The 20347-nt window shown below is 41.4% G+C and overlaps 1 protein-coding gene across 2 annotated transcripts in view; it reads right to left on the reverse strand.

Annotated features, from left to right (window-relative positions):
• LOC139576350 (heparin cofactor 2-like) overlaps nucleotides 1-20347 on the reverse strand; it is a 146846-nt gene that overhangs the window by 63145 nt on the left and 63354 nt on the right. The window contains exon 1 of one of the 2 annotated variants that reach the window (XM_071402365.1): nucleotides 11608-11650. The exons of the other annotated variant lie outside the window; for it this stretch is intronic. Within the exon in view, the coding sequence (XP_071258466.1) occupies nucleotides 11608-11635 (28 nt within the window). The 5' untranslated portion in view covers nucleotides 11636-11650. Of the gene's footprint in view, nucleotides 1-11607; nucleotides 11651-20347 lie in introns of those variants that run through there. 2 annotated transcript variants of the gene reach the window in all.

A 20347-nucleotide genomic window follows, 5' to 3' on the forward strand; every position in this document is an offset into this window, starting at 1 on the left:
ATCAGCAGGGGATCAAATACTTTTTTCCCTCACTGTACGTGTAAACTTTGCCAAAACATTTCAAACTACTTTTGTAATACAACTGTAGGTATTTTTAAACGTTAATAACCGATCAAATTTAAGACGGGACTATCTGTGTTCAATACAGGAAGAAAACAAACTGACGCTACTTTTAGAGTCATGCGCCTCTCTCAAAAAGTACACTTCAAGTGCCACTCGATCATGATGGCCGTACTTCTTCATTACACAAAGGAATAACCTCAACCAATTTCCAAAGACTGGTGACATCCAGTGGAAGCGGTAGGAACTGCAAACAAGTCAATTAGAAATCTAGTATCCCAATGAAACCTCATTGAACAGACAGTGACTTAAAAAAAAAAATCTGAATGGTTTGTCCTCGGGGTTTTGCCTGCTACATAAGTTCTGTTATACTCATAGACATGATTCAAACAGTTTTAGAAACTTCAGAGTGTTTTCTATCCAAATCTACTAATAATATGCATATCTTATATTCTGGGGATGAGTAGAAGGAAGCTATTTATCCAAAAGTGAAAATGCTGCCCCCTATCCTAGAGAAGTTAAGTTTCTCTTCCGAATAAAAGGATGGGAACATACCACGCTGCATCTTGGTCCGCTCATTTCAATGAACGTGACAAGTTCACTACATTCCTGAAGAAAATAATGTACTTTTTACTCCATACATTTTCCCTGACACCAAAAGTACTCATTACATTGTGACAGGAAAATTGTCCAAATCACACACTTATCAAGAGGACATCCCTGGTCATCCCTACTGCCTCTGATCTAGCAGACTCATTGAACGCAAATGCTTTGTTTGTAAATGATATCTCAGTGTTGGAGTGTGCCTGGCTATCGTTAATAAAAAATAATAATGGGGCATCTGGTTTGTTTAATATAAGGAATTTAAAATGATTTATACTTTTACTTTTGATACTTAAGTACATTTTAGGGATTCCATTTACTTTGATACTTAAGTATATTTAAAACCAAATACTTTTAGTCTTTTACTCAAGTAGTATTTTACTGGGTGACTTTCACTTTTACTTGAGACATTTCCTATTAAGGTATCTTTACTTCAAATCAATCAAAGTTAATTTGATCAAAGTTCATCAATACAACAGGTGAAGACCTTACAGTGAAATGCTTACTTGCACAATAGTGCATAAAAGGTGTTAGGTGAACAATAGGTAAGTAAAGAAATAAAACAACAGTAAAGAGACAGCCTATATACAGTAGCTATAAAGGTATATACAGAAGCTATAAATGTAGCGAGGCTACATACAGACACCGGTTAGTCATATATGCATATATGATGAACAGAGAGTAGCAGTAGCATAAAAGAGGGGTTGGCGGGTGGTGGGTGGCGGGACACAATGCCGATAGCCCGGGAAGCCATTTGATTATCTGTTCAGGAGTCTTATGGCTTGGGGGTAAAAACTGTTGAGAAGCCTTTTGTCCTAGACTTGGCACTCCGGTACCGCTTGCCATGCGGTAGTAGAGAGAACAGTCTATGAGTGGGGTGGCTGGGGTCTTTGACAATTTTTAGGGCCTTCCTCTGACACCGCCTGGTGTAGAGATCCTGGATGGCAGGCAGCTTAGCCCCAGTGATGTACTGGGCCGTACGCACTACCCTCTGTAGTGCCTTGCGGTCAGAGGCCGAGCAATTGCCGTACCAGGCAGTGATGCAACCAGTCAGGATGCTGTCGATGTTGCAGCTGTAGAACCTTTTGAGGTTCTCAGGACCCATGCCAAATCTTTTTAATTTCCTGAGGGGGAATAGGCTTTGTCGTGCCCTCTTCACGACTGTCTTGGTGTGTTTGGACCATTCTAGTTTGTTGTTGATGTGGACACCGAGGAACTTGAAGCTCTCAACCTGCTCCACTACAGCACCGTCGATGAGAATGGGGGCGTGCTCGGTCCTCTTTTTCCTGTAGTCCACAATCATCTCCTTAGTCTTGGCTACGTTTAGGGATAGGTTGTTATTCTGGCACCACACGGCCAGGACTCTGACCTCTTCCCTATAGGCTGTCTCGTCGTTGTCTGTGATCAGGCCTACGGTTGTGTCGTCTGCAAACTTAATGATGGTGTTGGAGTTGTGCCTGGTCATGCAGTCGTGGGTGAACAGGGAGTACAGGAGGGGACTGATCACGCACCCCTGTGGAGCTCCAGTGTTGAGGATCAGCGTGGCAGATGTGTTGCTACCTACGCTCACCACCTGGGGGCGGCCTGTCAGAAAGTCCAGGATCCAGTTGCAGAGGGAGGTGTTTAGTCCCAGGATCCTTAGCTTAGTGATGAGCTTTGAGGGTACTATGGTGTTGAACGCTGAGCTGTAGGCAATGAATAGCATTCTCACATACAGTGAGGGAAAAAAGTATTTGATCCCCTGCTGATTTTGTTCGTTTGCCCACTGACAATGAAATGATCAGTCTGTAATTTTAATGGTATGTTTATTTGAACAGTGAGAGACAGAATATCAACAAAAAAATCCAGAAAAACGCATGTCAAAAATGTTATAAATTGATTTGCATTTTAATGAGGGAAATAAGTATTTGACCCCTCTTCAAAACATGACTTAGTACTTGGTGGCAAAACCCTTGTTGGCAATCACAGAGGTCAGATGTTTCTTGTAGTTGGCCACCAGGTTTGCACACATCTCAGGAGGGATTTTGTCCCACTCCTCTTTGCAGATCTTCTTCAAGTCATTAAGATTTCGAGGCTGACGTTTGGCAACTCGAACCTTCAGCTCCCTCCACAGATTTTCTATGGGATTAAGGTCTGGAGACTGGCTAGGCCACTCCAGGACCTTAATGTGCTTTTTCTTGAGCCACTCCTTTGTTGCCTTGGCCGTGTGTTTTGGGTCATTGTCATGCTGGAATACCCATCCACGACCCATTTTCAATGCCCTGGCTGAGGGAAGGAGGTTTTCACCCAAGATTTGACGGTACATGGCCCCGTCCATCGTCCCTTTGATGCGGTGAAGTTGTCCTGTCCCCTTAGCAGAAAAACACCCCCAAAGCATAATGTTTCCACCTCCATGTTTGACGGTGGGGATGGTTTCTTGGGGTCATAGGCAGCATTCCTCCTCCTCCAAACACGGCAAGTTGAGTTGATGCCAAAGAACTCCACTTTGGTCTCGTCTGACCACAACACGTTCACCCAGTTGTCCTCTGAATCATTCAGATGTTCATTGGCAAACTTCAGACGGGTATGTATATGAGCTTTCTTGAGCAGGGGGACCTTGCGGGCGCTGCAGGATTTCAGTCCTTCACGGCGTAGTGTGTTACCAATTGTTTTCTTGGTGACTATGGTCCCAGCTGCCTTGAGATCATTGACAAGATCCTCCTGTTTAGTTCTGGGCAGATTCCTCACCATTCTCATGATCATTGCAACTCCACGAGGTGAGATCTTGCATGGAGCCCTAGGCCAAGGGAGTTTGACAGTTGTTTTGTGTTTCTTCCATTTGCGAATAATCGCACCAACTGTTGTCACCTTCTCACCAAGCTGCTTGGCAATGGTCTTGTAGCCCATTCCAGCCTTGTGTAGATCTACAATCTTGTCCCTGACATCCTTGGAGAGCTCTTTGGTCTTGGCCATGGTGGAGAGTTTGGAATCTGATTGATTGATTGCTTCTGTGGACAGGTGTCTTTTATACAGGTAAGAAACTGAGATTAGGAGCACTCCCTTTAAGAGTGTGCTCCTAATCTCAGCTCGTTACCTGTATGAAAGATACCTGGGAGCCAGAAATCTTTCTGATTGAGAGGGGGTCAAATACTTATTTCCCTCATTAAAATGCAAATCAATTTATAACATTTTTGACATGCGTTTTTCTGGATATTTTTGTTGTTATTCTGTCTCTCACTGTTCAAATAAACCTACCATTAAAATTATAGACTGATCATTTCTTTGTCAGTGGGCAAACGTACAAAATCAGCAGGGGATCAAATACTTTTTTCCCTCACTGTAAGTGTTCCTTATGTCCACATGGGAAAGGGCAGTGTGGAGTGCAATAGAGATTGCATCATCTGTGGATCTGTTTGGGCGATATGCAAATTGGAGTGGGTCTAATGGGTCTATTTCTGGGATAATGGTGTTGATGTGAGCCATTACCAACCTTTCAAAGAACTTCATGGCTACGGACGTGAGTGCTACGGGTCTGTAGTCATTTAGGCAGGTTGCCTTTGTGTTTTTGGGCACAGGGACTAATGTGGTCTGCTTGAAACATGTTGGTATTACAGACTCAATCAGGGACATGTTGAAAATGTCAGTGAAGACACCTGCCAGTTGGTCAGCACATACCCGGAGCACACGTCCTGGTAATCCGTCTGGCCCCGCAGCCTTGTGTAGCCTTGTGTAGCCTTAACCAGCCTTGACCTGTTTTATAGGCCTTACTCATGTCAGCTACGGAGAGCATGATCACACAGTCATCCGGAACAGCTGATGCTCTCATGCATGCCTCAGTGTTGCTTGCCTCGAAGTGAGCATGGAAGTGATTTAGCTCGTCTGGTAGGCTCGTGTCACTAGGCAGCTCGCAGCTGTGCTTCCCTTTGTAGTCTGTATTAGTTTGCAAGCCCTGCCACATAAGACAAGCGTCGGAGCCGGTGTTGTATGATTCAATCTTAGCCCTGTATTGGCGCTTTGCCTGTTTGATGGTTCATCACAGGGCATAGCAGGATTTCTTGTAAACTTCCGGGTTAGAGTCCCGCACCTTGAAAGTGTTAGCTCTACCTTTAGCTCAGTGCGAATGTTGCCTGTAATCCATGGCTTCTGGTTGGGGTATGTACGTACAGTCACTGTGGGAACGACATCCTCGATGCACTAATTGATAAAGCCAGTGACTGATGTGGTGTACTCCTCAATGCCATCGGAAGAACACCGGAACATATTCCAGTCTGTGCTAGCAAAACAGTCCTGTAGTTTAGCATCTGCTTCATCTGATCACTTTTTTATAGACCGAGTCACTGGTGCATCCTGCTTTAATTTTTGCTTGTAAGCAGGAATCAGGAGGATAGAGTTGTGGTCGGATTTACCAAATGGAGGGCGAGGGAGAGCTTTGTATGCGTCTCTGTGTGTGGAGTACATGTGATCTAGATTTTTTTCCCCTCTGGTTGCACATTTAACATGTTGATAGAAATTTAGTAGAACTGATTTAAGTTTCCCTGCATAAAAGTCTCCGGCCACTAGGAGCGCCGCCTCTGGGTGAGTGGTTTCCTGTTTGCTTATTTCCTTATACAGCTGACTGAGTGTGGTTTTAGTGCCAGCATCTGTCTGTGATGGTAAATAAACAGCCACGAAAAGTATAGCTGAAATCTCTCAAGGAAAGTAGTGTGGCCTGCAATTTATCACAATATACTCTACTTCAGGTGAGCAAAATCTAGAGACATCCTTAGATTTCGTGCACCAGCTGTTGTTTACAAATATGCACAGACCGCCCCCCCTTGTCTTACCGGAGTGTGCTGTTCTATCTTAACGGTGCAGCGTATATCCCGCTAGCTGAATGTCGTCATTCAGCCACGATTCCGTGAAACATAGGATATTACAGTTTTGATGTCCCGTTAGTAGGAAATTCGTGATCGTACCTCGTTTAATTTATTGTCCAATGATTGGACAATAAAGTAGTATTGACGGTAATGGCAGCTTTCCCAGTCGCCTTTGCCGGGTACCAGGCATCCGGCTCTTTGTCCTCTGTATGACAATTGAGTACTTTTTCCACCACTGCTTTTGCCTAATCCCTCTCAACCATACATTTTTTCAATTCCTCATCAATCCAAGGGGATTTAACAGTTTTTACAATAATTTTCTTAATGGGTGCATGCTTATTTGTAACTAGAATAAGCAATATCATAAATGTGTCAAGTGCAGCGTCTGGTTGCTTCTCATTACACACCACAGACCAACAAATATTCTTATACATCATCAACATATAAATCACAACGAAACTTATTATATGACCTCTTATACACTATATTAGGCCTAGCCTTTGGAACTTTGTTTTTCCTAGATATGGCTAATATATTGTGATCGATACATCAGATGGCTTTAAAGCAAATGTCTGCAGCATTAGTAAAGATGTGATCAATACATGTTGATGATTTAATTCCTGTGCTGTTTGTAACTACCCCGGTAGGTTGACTGATAACCTGAGCCAGGTTGCAGGCACTGGTTACAGTTTGAAGTTTTTTCTTGAGTGGGCAGCTTGATGAGAGCCAGTCGTAGTCATGGCGACAGGACCAACAAACGTTAACACAGAGTATAATCAAAGAGAAACATTGTAACTTGCTGTTTTCAGAGATCTGTTGAGAATTACATGATGAAAATGTGTCTATGAGATAAGATGATAACTAATACCTTTTAACAAATAGTTTTTTAGTATGTTGACTATTTAGAATTGTGTAAGATTAGCCAAGTCAGTTGAATGAGAGAGAGACAACTGAAAACTGTATTGAAGAATGAGAGAGAGACAACTGAAAACTGTATTGAAGAGAGAAGCACCAGATAAATTAACTATTTTAAATATGTAAGGCTTCAGACTCCATTCATTCGTCTCACAATACCCTATCCAGGTCTCAAGGTTTAAGAGGGTACACTAGACTACGTGTGTTGTGGTTTTTCACTATGAGCTATAGTGGTTTTAGAGGGTACTAGGCCTACGCTTTACCACTGCAGAGCGAGTTGTCAATGTTGCATTATGTGATTACCATAAATTGGTCACTTTACCTGACAAAAGGGGGGACACAGACCATCATAATTTTTTTGTATAGGCTATTTATTTTCATCAGGATATTTTCTACCTGCAGGCTGCAATGTTTTTATGTTTTGGCTTTATGTACTGTAGAGTATTATCACATTGTTGGCAATGGCAATACAAGTTACTCTTAGATTTTTATAATTTTCATTTAGAATAACCACAGACAATGATTTTGAGATACAAAGACTATTATAAACTAAATGAAACTGTTCCACGAAAATGCCCATATCAAAATCATAACTGGCACGAAGGGTACCAATAACCACATAATTAAGTTATGAAACAATGAATGCCCATGAAATGGCAGGAGAGAGCGCATTCTGGAGAGACGTGCATCTGAACCACAGTCCCCATATTCTTGGACTGTGGCATCACCACGGCCTCTTCAATGGATTAGTTCACTGAGACAGGCGCAAATCACACAGGTGTCTGGTGTGCCATGAAAAATCATAATCTATTTGCGACTGCTCGACTAAAAATGTTTTCAATACAGACCCCTTTTGTCATACAATATTCCATATATAGTAAGCTACCCAGAGCTTATGAAAGTTGCACAGTATACCCTTAATCTTGTAATAAATTAAATCTAGTGATGCATAACTTGACATTTCCGCCATCCATTGTGACATTGTGGGAAGATAACCAACCTTCTAATTAATTCTAATTAAGTTTCTTCTGATACCTGTCCCCAGAATCAACATTTCCAAGCAAACAACATTTTTATTTAACCTTTATTTAACTAAAAACAGGGAGAATCTGTAGACATTCTGAAATAAAATAACAAACTCTTTGCCAGATAACATATGCAAATATGTACCCCTTTTTTGTTTTACACTTCCAGCAGAGGCATTACATGTCTGAGTGCATGATATTCATTTTCACTGGCATATAGGATGTTCTATGGATGGTATTAAACTGCAGTACTTTATAACTGAGATTATATGAAGATGACTGGGCATTCAAATATAACTGTGTCCATTCATAATCATCAATATTGTGTTGTGTACTGACTCTTCCCCATGTCTCCCGGGTGGCGCAGTGGTCTAGGGCACTGCATCGCAGTGCTAGCTGCGCCACCAGAGTCTCTGGGTTCGCGCCCAGGCTGGGCTGGGTTCGCGCCCAGGCTCTGTCGCAGCCGGCCGCAACCGGGAGATCCGTGGGGCGACGCACAATTGGCATAGCGTCGTCCGGGTTAGGGAGGGTTTGGCCGGTAGGGAGGGTTTGGCCGGTAGGGATATCCTTGTCTCAGTATGTAAAAAAAAAATGTAATAAAATGTATGCACTCTACTGTAAGTCGCTCTGGATAAGAGTGTCTGCTCTTGGCCGGTAGGGATATCCTTGTCTCAGTATGTAAAAAAATAAAAAAAAATAAAAAAATAATAAATGTTATAAAATGTATGCACTCTACTGTAAGTCGCTCTGGATAAGAGTGTCTGCTAAATGACTAAAATGTAAAATGTAAATGAAAGTGTAGTCTATAGAGTTGTTTATACTGTGTCAGTGTGAAAAGTAGGGCATTAGCTAGGGAAACTGACAGATCAATAATGTTACATTGCTATACTGACTAATAAAAACTGACATTGTATTGTCAAAAAACTTCTGAATATCGTTTGACTGCTGGTTTCATAGATCTAGTGTGATCGAGGCAAAAATAAAACCTAATGTTTGTGCGCTAGCTTGCTAACGTTAGCAAACTTTTGGTTAGCTCTAATGGTACCTTAACTGGCAAAAATTTGCCAAGTTAATGTACTTCTATTGAAACAGGACAAAAGGGCTACAAAACATTTTCATACACACAATTGCTGTTACATACTGCTATCTGACAGATACAGTAACTATAGGCTTGAGCTGGACTGGCTGTGGTAGCTATCTATAGCTTGCTAGTTCATTCTCTTCAGACAGAACTTCAGTTGAGATGGGATGAAACATTAGCAAACGTTATATGTCAGTTACACTGCTAGCTCAGCACTGGGAATACATTTTTTTTTAATGTTAAGTTAGACAGCAGTTACCTTGCCAGCAACATCAGTCAAATAAAGAGTAGACAGTTTATGCTCTGCTTGCTTTTACGACTCTGGGAAAAAGCACAATACACAGAGACAGCAGCTCCGTGCTGGTCACAACCTTTGCCTTCATACAGCCTGTCCGCAGACTCTGTGGTGTCCGCATGGTCCTAAATCCAGCCTGCTGAAACCACCAAACAGCCTACATGACCGCTCTGAGGTGTCCTAAAACACGCCGATGCTGCTTTTTTGTATCACAGTGCAATGATAAACTGGGGGGGACAAAAATGCAATTTTAGAATGTGGGGTGGTCATGTCTCCCCCGTCCCCAGTGAAGTTGCACCCCTGCCTAGCACGCAATGACTACACAGCTTGTGATTTGCGGTTGAGTTTTGGGTTATGTTTGGCCCAGTAGGAACTGAATGGTGAATGATGACTGGAGTAATACTCTTTCTAAGTGAGTAGGTAAGATATTTCTGATAATGCCAAGATGAAGAGAAATCATGAATGAATAATGATGAGTGAGAAGGTTACAGAGACTAACAAAACATGCTAACCACTCACCATTACCAACTGGAGAGGTTAACTTTCTCACTCATAATTATTCACAATTCATTCATGATCATCTATAATCATGGTAGCATCCACATGAATGTAGTGTTCAGAAACATCCGCTATCCTTATTTACAACAAAAGTGACTCCAAGGGCCTCCCGAGTGGAGCTGCGGTCTAAGGCACTGCATCGTAGTGCTAGAGGCATCACTACAGACCTGGGTTCAATCCCGGGCTGTATCACAACCGGCCGTGATCGGGAGTCCCATAGGGCGGGGCACAATTGGCCCAGCGTCGTCCGGGTTAGGGGAGGGTTTGGGCGGGGGCTTTCCTTGGCTCATCGCGCTCTAGTGACTCCTTGTGGTAGGCCGGGTGCCTGCAGGCTGACATCGGTCATCAGTTGAACTGTGTTTCCTCCGACACATTGGTGTGGATGGCTTCCGGGTTAAGTGGGCGGGTGCTAAGAAGTGCGGTTTGGCGGGTCATGTTTCGGAGGATGCATGACTCGACCTTCGCCTCCCGAGCCCGTTAGGGAGTTGCAGTGATGAGACAAGATCCAAATTGGGGAGAAAAAGGGGGTACTTTTAAAAAAAAAAAATTAAATTTTTTTTAAACATAAAGTGCCTCCAAAATGACATAATGCATTATTCACCATTCACTACTGAATAATTGAATACACTATAAAGTGATTTATTTATAAACGGTAAAACAGATATGTACGAAAATAACCTCAAATAAAGGCTGGCATTTTGTAATGTCGCCTCATATGAAACTCTTGATCTCAAATCTAAAATGCTGGATTATGGAGCCCAATATATTTTTTTAGCTTCACTGTCCAAATACATATCTAGGGGAGTGTATAAATAAATCATCATCCTACTGTTACAAAAAAACAGTCACCTCAATCTCAGTGTGAAAATTGTACGTTTTTGAGGTAAAAATATAGATTTTTGAAAACAGCAGTGGCAGAGGTGACATGGCAGGCTTTTGTGTGGCATCGGTTTCCTTTCCACTCTGTCCGCAAAAGCATAAACATTACTATTCAGAGCTGTGCTCTAGCTATTCCCTGATTAAGCCCAGGACTCATCAATAGGCCTGACTGTCTGCTGGGGCCTCTGGACAAGCAGCCCTTTCTCCATGCCCTCGCTCTATACACACTGTTTTAATGGCTGTAACGCCTTGGAGAAGAGTTAATTATTGTGTAGCACATGGTTGGCATACATGACTTCATCCACCAGTTCAAGGACAGTGAGTGTGTCACAAGACCCCCGTTGACTTCAGCGTGTGTGTGTGTGTGTGTGTGTGTGTGTGTGTGTGTGTGTGTGTGTGTGTGTGTGTGTGTGTGTGTGTGTGTGTGTGTGTGTGTGTGTGTGTGTGTGTGTGTGTGTGTGTGTGTGTGTGTGTGTGTGTGTGTGTGTGTGTGTGTGTGTGTGTTTGTGTGTGTGTCTGTGTGTGTCTGTGTGTGTGTGTTTTATGGCATCCTGACTGAAGGACATGTGGTATTGGGGGATCTTCAGTGTTGAAGCTTGTCCATTAGCTTTACGTTACTGTAATAGATTAAGTTGGATGATAACATTAAACCATACACTAAAGCGTAAAATAATACCTTCCACAAACATAAAACAACACATCGGTCTGTATAGATAATCACTCATGCTGGTTTTGATTCTGGTACTATGACTGATGAGAACATGTTAGTGTGGTGTAACTAGATGGTAACTTTACAAGTAAAGTTGTGGGGTTTTCTTTAGCTATTTAAAAGTATTTTTGTGGTAATGAAAGAAGTTTAAAAAGTTTTACTTTACTATTTAAAGCAAAGCAGTTAATTATAGTCAAAGTAAAATAATTGGTCTGATTACTTTGATAGACTACTATCAACATCATTTATTTTGATTGTGGGCCAGTTAGATCACAAATTGTCTAAACTATTGTTGTTGCGTATGAAAACTGAAAGAAGAAAGTGTCACGCCCTGACCTTAGAGATCCTTTTTATGTCTCTATTTTGGTTTGGTCAGGGCGTGAGTTGGGGTGGGCATTCTATGTTTTGTGTTCTATGTTTTCTATTTCTGTGTGTTTGGCCGGGTGTGGTTCTCAATCAGAGGCAGCTGTCTATTGTTGTCTCTGATTGAGAACCATACTTAGGTAGCCTTTTCCCACATGTGTTTGTGGGTAGTTGTTTTCTGTTTTTTGTGTCTGCACCAGACAGAACTGTTTCGGTTTCGTTCGTTCTCTTTGTTGTTTTTGTTATTCAGTGTTCAGTTTTATGAATAAATCATGAACACTTACCATGCTGCACTTTGGTCCACTTCTTCATGCAACGATGACCGTTACAGAAAGACATAGGACAAAGCGTTCTTCTGTAGGAAGATGGGAATAAAAGACAGGATCATGTGAACAACACTTTAGGGAAGCAACTCAATCATTCATGCTGTGGGTTTCAGATAATTAGATGCACGATTTACTAAAATGTTTAATGTAAATTAATTTTGATTTTAGTTGAATGATGATGTAATGATTATAACATTTTAGGCTATTATTTTGGGAGAGAATTATGATGGTGCATCTAGTAATGACAGCTCTTTAACCTCTTGAAGCTAGGGGGCAGTATTGATGGTTGGATAAAAAACGTTCCCAAAGTAAACTGCCTATTTCTCAGGCCCAGAAGCTAGAATATGCATATAATTGGCAGATTAGGATGGAAAACACTCTAAAGTTTCCAAAACAGTCAAAATATTGTCTGTGAGTATAACAGAACGGACATTGCAGGTGAAAACCTGAGGAAAATCCAACCAGGAAGTGCTGTTTTTCTGAAACCACTCTGTTCCATTGCAAGCATATCCTCCATTTAAAGGGATATCAACCAGATTCCTTTCCCTATGGCTTCCACAGGGTGTGAACAGTCTTTAGACATAGTTTCAAGATTTTATTCTGAAAAATGAGCGAGAATGATCACATCACGTCAGTGGATAGCCAGATGTCCTTAGATTTGTTCATGCGTGCGCCACTGGTAGCGAGACCTTTTCTTTCTCTCTTGTATTGAAAAGGCTACCGTCCGGTTGAAATATTATTTATTATTTATTGTAAAAACAACCTGAGGATTGATTATAAAAAACGTTTGACATGTTTCTACGAACTTTACGGATACTATTTGGAATTTTCGTCTGCCCGTCATGACCTGCACGAGCCTGTGGATTACTCAACAAAACGCGCCAACCAAATGGAGGTTTTTGGATATAAAAATAATATTTTTCGAACAAAACAAACATTTATTGTGTAACTGGGAGTCTCGTGAGTGCAAACATACGAAGATCATCAAAGGTAAGCGATTAATTTTATTGCTTTTCTGACTTTCGTGAAAAATCTACTTTGCTGCTAGCTGTTTGTAATGTTTTGTCTACTGAGAGCTGTCCTCACATAATCGCATGGTTTGCTTTCGCTGTAAAGCTCTTTTGAAATCTGACACGCCAGGTGGATTAACAACAAGCTAAGCTGTGTTTTGGTATATTGCACTTGTGATTTCATAAATTAAATATTTTTAGTAATTTAATTTGAATTTGGCGCTCTGCAATTCAGCAGATGTTGACGGAAATTATCCCGCTAAAGGGATCGGTGCGCCAAGAGGTTTTAAAAAGGCTTTACGGCGAAAGCATACCATGCAATTATTTGAGAACATCGCCCAGCAGACAAATCATTACAAACAGTAACCAGCCAAGTAGAAGAGTTACACAAGTCAGAAATAGAGATAAAATGAATCCCTTATCTTTGATGATCTTCATATGGTTGCACTCAGAAGACATTAATTTACTCAATAAATGTTTGTTTTGTTCGATAAAGTCTCTCTTTATATCCAAAAACCTCAGTTTTGTTTGTGCGTTTTCTTCAGTAATCCACAGGCTCAAACGTAGTCACAAAAGGCTGACAAATCCAAATTGTATCCGTAAGGTTCATAGAAACATGTCAAACGATGTTTATATTCAATCCTCAGGTTGTTTTAAGCCTAAATAATCACTAATATTTCAACCGGACAATAACGTCGTCAATATAAAAGGTAAACAAGAAAGGCACGCTCTCAGGATTGCGCATGAAAAAGCTCTGTGACACTTTAGGGTCCAGTCATTCAGACTGGTTTTACTCCCTCATTTTTCAGAATACAAGCCTGAAACAATTTCTAAAGACTGTTGACATCTAGTGGAAGGCATAGGAACTGCAATTTGAGTCCTAAGTCAATGGATACTGTAATGGCATTGAATAGAAAACTACAAACATAAAAAAAATCATACTTCCTGGATGGATTTTTCTCAGGTTTTTGTCCGGAGGTGAAAATAGTGCCCCCTACCCTAGAGAAGTTCATTTTTCCACATTTTGCTTTGTTACAGCCTGAATTTATAATTGATTAAATTGAGATTTTGTGTCACTGGCCTACACACAATACCCCATAATGTCAAAGTGGAATTATGTTTTTAGACATTCTTACAAACGAATTAAAGCTGAAATGTCTTGAGTCAATAAGTATTGAACCCCTTTGTTATGGCAAGCCTAAATACGTTCAGGAGTAAAAATGTGCTTAAAACAAGTCACATAATAATTTACATGGACACACTGTGTGCAATACAAGTGTTTAACATGATTTTTTAATGACTACCTCATCTCTGTACCCCACATATAGAATTATCTGTAAGGTCCCTGAGTCGAGCAGTGAAATTCAAACACAGATTCAACCACAAAGACCAGGGAGGCTATCCAATGCCTCGCAAAGAAGGGCACCTATTGATAGATAGGTAAAGAAAGAAAACAGACATTGAATATTCCTTTGAGCATGGTGAAGTTATAATTACACTTTGGACGGTGTTTCAATACACCCAGTCACTACAATGATACAGGTCAGAGAGGAAGGAAACCGCTCAGGGATTTCACCATGAGGCCAATGAGCACAGGCACAATTATATAGGAAAGCCTATTTCAGTCTACTTTCCAACAGACACTGGGAGACAGATTCACCTTTCAGCAGGACAATAACATTTACATTTAAGTCCTAAAACACCTAAAACACAAGGCCAAATATACACTGGAGTTGCTTACCAAGATGACATTGAATGTTCTTGCGTGGCCTAGTTACAATTAAGACTTAAATTGGCTTGATAATCTATGGCAAGACTTGAAAATGATCAACAACCAACTTGACAGAGCTTGAAGAATTCTAAAAAGAATAATGTGTAAATATTGTACACTCCATGTGTGTAAAGCTCGTAGAGACTTACCCAGAAAGACACGGCTAAAGATGATTCTAACATGTATTAACTCAGGTAGTTGAATACTTATATAATCAAATATATTATTGTTTTTTAAATGTTTTTTTATACAAATGTTAGATTTTTTATCAGACTTTGACATGACAAAGTATTTTGTGTAGATCATTGACAAAAAAATACAATGTGGAAACAGTTAAGGGGTGTGAATACTTTCTTAAGGCACTGTACAGTATGTGTACGTGTGCTGTTGCCCTCTGTACATACAAAGGGGATAATCACTGATAATCAGGATCAAGTGCTCGGGCACTGGGGTGAGTGTGTGTGTGGTTGTGTGGTGTGCTCAGAACAACCTCAGTTCGTCTGGCCATGGACTTGGGGGGGGGGGGGGGGGTTCCTAATTGTTGGTATACTCAGTGTATCTGCTCACATTGTGCGTGCGCGTGAGGGTAATCTGGGCTGCAGGTTTCCCAGGTAGCCCTAAGGCCAGTACATTCACAGAGGAGTGATTTACTGTCCTGCATAGAAAACAAAAGAGGAAAAGAGCAAATTTGCAGAGTATATTCATTTCAATTAATAGGGGAGAGACCGTAATGGTGAGTAGGCATTTTGGGGATATAGGGAGAGCAGGAGGAAAAGAGAAAAGGTATATAATGTACATGTTATAGAAGGAGATGGAGGACGTGGAAAGAAGAGAGGAAATATGCTTGTGGTGAATGAGAAAGAGGGAGACAGGAAGACAAGAGAAGAAAAAGTGTGGCAGATTGTCACTCCTAAGCCTGAAGACTAGGATCACTTGTAGATGATCTTGTTTCCATGTTAGTTGCAAGTGACCCAGTTGGTTTAAGCATATTGCTATTGATTGGGTTACGCCACCACAGGGACGAATCATGAGCTGGGTGAGACCTGGGATAAGATGAAGAGGGATTACAGCAGTGGTCACCAACACTAGTCCCCGAGAGGTACAGTACAGGGTGGGTAGGCTTTTGCTCCAGCCCAGTGCTAACACAGTGGACCAACTCTGGTTCTCAAGGAATCAGTGTTCGCTGGTTTTACTTTCCTTGTCTTCTAATCAGATAATGATTAATTGATCACCTAGGTAACCAGATGTGATCAACTGACTGATCAGTTCAGCATTTAGGACAAACCGTCAGGGTTTCTCCATGAATTTCCAGACTATTGAGGAAGTGTACAGTATCAAATGGAAGTGAATAAGATGATTGGAGCAGTAGGCTAGTGTGTGTGATTAGAGGGGTGGTCGCCAGCCCTGCTCCTGGAGCGATACAGGGAGGGCAGGCTTTTATTCCAACCCAGCACAAACAAGCCTCATCACACATCTCCAGATTCTTGAGAAAGTGTGTCTGGGATTGTACTGGGAGCCCAGTGGGCCATGTGTAGTTCCTGGTCACGTTTATTGACATTATCTCTGTCTAAGCCTCTTTATCTCCTTCTAGAGTTAGCACTGCACATTTAATGCACTGGGAAGACATGCTGCACTTAGACACAGATCTAGCATCAGTTTAACCTTCTTAAAGTCTATGCTTAACAAATCAGGGAAAAACACTAAACTGACCATAGATCAGTGACTTGTGACAAATTCACCCTATTTCTGCTGAGTTAGTGAAGAATAATGTGTGAGTTCGAGTGTGGATTTAAGGCAGGGGTGTATAGATCAGTGCTGATGATTTTCATCGTTGTCTTTTAGCTGGGGACAGATTATTACTTGGGAAACCAGGTGTGTGCACTCTCGTCAGCCAATGAGAATCATCTCAAGGACTGTGGAACTTGAGGACTATACAATGCATCCTTACGGTGGTAGGTAACGTGTGTAAAGGGTCAATGCTCCTGTGTAACAGTGGACAGAGCCTAAACGTCTGGAGGCAGAAGCTGCCCTTTTAAAACCTCTTAGGGCTAGGGGGCAGTGTTTGGAAGTTCAGATAAATGATGTGCCAAAAGTCTGTTACTCAGGCCCAGAAGCTAGGATATTCATATAATTGGTAGCATTGGATAGAAAACACTCTGAAGTTTCTGTTAAAATAATGTCTGTGATTATAACAGAACTGATATGGCAGGCGAAAACACGAGGAAAATCCATCCGAAAATTTATTTTTTGAGGTCACAGTCCATTTCAATGCTTGTCTATGGGATATGCAAATAAATAGCTCACAGATTGCAGTTCCTATGGCTTCCACTAGATGTCAGTCTTTAGAAAGTGTTTCAGGCTTATTTTTGAAAAATGTGTTAGTAGTTGTAGTTTTTCAATGTGGCTCTCATTTGGACTGTAGTTTTGTGGCACGCGTGGATGAGGGCGCGCACTTCATTATTTATCTCCGGTATTGAACACACTATTCTCCATCTAAAATTTGATCGTTTATTTACATATTAGGCTACCTGAGGATTGATTAGAAACGTTGTTTGACTTGTTTGGACAAAATATACCGGTAACTTTTGGGATTGCTTTGTCTGCATGTGGAATGGGTGGATTACTGAATCAAACACGCCAACTAAACTGACTTTTTGGGATATAAAGAAGAACTTTATCGAACAAAACGACCATTTGTTGTGTAGCTGGGACCCTTTGGATTGCAAACCGAGGAAGATCTTCAAAGGTAAGTGATTTATTTTATCGCTATATCTGATTTTTGTGACGCCTCTGCTGGTTTGGAAAATGTTTTTAATGCTGGTGTATGCGGGGCGCTGTCCTCAGATAATCGCATGATATGCTTTCGCCGTAAAGCCTTTTTGAAATATGACAAAGCGGTTGGATTAACAAGAAGTTACGTTTTTAAACGATGTCAGACACTATGATTTTGTCATTTGAATTTGGCACGCTCCAGCTTCACCGGATGTTGTCGATTTTGATCGCTTCATCGGGATCTGTGCGCTCTTAGCAAGCCCATGTCTCTCTTGAAAATGTTTATTTTATTTCAACGAGACTAATCTGGTTCAATAAAGGTTAAATACAAAAACACAGATCTATTATCAGACCACTCTGTGTAGAGTAAAGCAGTTGAAAATGATCTGAACCAGAATCATTGGTTAAAATGGAAACTTCTGCCTACTTGCTAAGGCTAATGGCTTTCCGTTGTAGACTCTTTTTAGGTAGATGATTGAATTAGAACTTCGGTGACAGGTAGCCTAGTGCGGCGGTAGGTAGCCTTGGGCAACTAACCGAAACCGGTTGCTGGTTTGAATCTCTGAGCCAACTAGGTGAAAAAAACCTATTGATGTGCCCTTAAGAAAGGCACTTAACTCAAATTGCTCCAGGGTCGCTGTCAATAATGGTGGATCCCTGGTCGTGACCCCACAATCTGGGGGTGTCTCAGGGGGAGTGGAATATGCTAAGAACAAAGTTCTCTCTCTGGGACATCTAACTGCTACTCACTAACCTTCTCTCACTTTCCTTTGCTTTAATTCCACTCTTTCCCTCTCCCCCTCCGCTCTATTTAACATGCAGAGCTGGTTGGCCCGTTGCCATGGTAGTCCAGTGTAGTATTTATGCTGGTGAGAGAAAATGGGGCAGAGGAATCGTAAGGGTTTTGTGTGTGTGTGTGTGTGTGTGTGTGTGTGTGTTTGTGAGTGTGTGTGTGTGAGAGAGAGGATATGATGAACATGCTACAGTTCCATCCTGCCTTTTTAGCAATCCTACAATACACACTTACAGTTGAAGTCGGAAGTTTACATACATCTTAGCCAAATACATTTCAACTAAGTTTTTCACAATTCCTGACATTTAATCATAGTAAAATTCCCTGTCTTAGGTCAGTTAGGATCACCAATTTATTTTAAGAATGTGAAATGTCAGAATAATAGTAGAGAGAATTACTTATTTCATGCTTGTATTTCTTTCATCACATTCCCAGTGGGTCAGAAGTTTACATACACTCAGTTAGTACTTGGTAGCATTGCCTTTAAATTGTTTAACTTGGGTCAAAAACTTCGGGTATCTTTCCACAAGCTTCCCACAATAAGTTGGGTGAATTTGGCCCATTCCTCCTGACAGAGCTGATGTAACTGAATCATGTTTGCAGGACTCCTTGCTCGCACATGCTTTTTCAGTTCACATATATTCTATAGGATTGAGGTCAGGGCTTTGTGATGGCCACTCCAATACCTTGACTTCGTTGTCCTTAAGCCATTTTGCCACAACTTTGGAAGTATGCTTGGGGTCATTGTCCATTTGGAAGACCCATTTGCGACCAAGCTTTAACTTCCTGACTGATGTCTTGAGATGTTGCTTCAATATATGCAAATAATTTTCCACCTCATGATGCCATCTGTTTTGTGAAGTGCACCAGTCCCTACTGCAGCAAAGCACCCCCACGACATGACGCTGCCACCTCCGTGCTTCACGGTTGGGATGGTGTTCTTCGGCTTGCAAGCCTCCCCCTTTTTCCTCCAAACAAAACGATGGTCATTATGTCCAAACAGTTCTATTTTTGCTTCATCAGACCAGAGGACATTTCTCCAAAAATCACGATCTTTGTCCCCATGTGCAGTTGCAAACCGTAGTCTGTCTTATTTATGGCAGTTTTGGAGCAGTGGCTTCTTCCTTGCTGAGCGGCCTTTCAGGTTATGTCAATATAGGACTCATTTTACTGTGGATAAAGATACTTTTGTACCTGTTTCCTCCAGCATCTTCAGAAGGTCCTTTACTGTTGTTCTGGGATTTAATTGCACTTTTCGCACCAAAGTACGTTCATCTCAAGGAGACAGAACGCATCTCCTTCCTGAGCAGTTGGACGGCTGCGTGGTCCCATGGTGTTTATACTTGCGTACTATTGTTTGTACAGATGAACGTGGTACCTTCAGGCATTTGGAAATTGTTCCCAAGGATGAACCAGACTTATGGAGGTCTACAATTTTTTTTATGAGGTCTTGGCTGATTTCTTTTGATTTTCCCATGATGTCAAGCAAAGGGGCACTGCGTTTGAAGGTAGGCCTTGAAATACATCCACAGGTACACCTTCAATTTACTCAAATTATGTCAATTAGCCAGTAGCTTCTAAAGGCATGACATATTTTTCTGGAATTTTCCAAGCTGTTTAAAGACACAGTGAGCTTAGTGTATGTAAACTTCTGACCCACTGGAATTGTGATACAGTGAATTATAAGTGAAATAATCTGTCTGTAAACGATTGTTGGAAAAATTACTTGTGTCATGCACAAAGTAGATGTCCTAACCCACTTGCCAAAACTATAGTTTGTTAACAAGAATGGAGTTTTATTGACTCCAACCTAAGTGTATGTAAACTTCCGACTTCAACTCTATACACTCATGTGTGCACGTGCACACACACACACACACACGGGCGCGCGCACACACACACACACACACACACACACACACACACACACACACACACACACACACACACACACACACACACACACACACACACAGTCAATCAGTTCCCCTGCACTCACATGGTCATCCACATTTACACACTCAGATGGACTTACACACTCCCTGTCACATGCATAGCATGCAGACATACACTCCCAGTCATGTGCATGTGCACACAGACATACACACAATTGGGAGAGGAGCAGGTCAGCTGTAGAAGAATGCCAGTGGACAGGATAGTCTGCATTGAGTCCTGCAGACTGCACCGGTTCATGAGAGAATGTGTAAAAAATTGTTCTTAGGCTGTCCCTATAGGAGAACCCTTTGAAGAACCCTTTTTGATTCCAGGTAGAACCCTTTTGGTTTCAGCTAGAACTAGTACAAGGTATTATATTTATATGGCATCAACATGAAGCATTTAAAAGCAAAATAA

This window comes from Salvelinus alpinus, chromosome 5 (genome assembly GCF_045679555.1).
Source record: "Salvelinus alpinus chromosome 5, SLU_Salpinus.1, whole genome shotgun sequence".
NCBI lineage: Eukaryota > Metazoa > Chordata > Actinopteri > Salmoniformes > Salmonidae > Salvelinus > Salvelinus alpinus.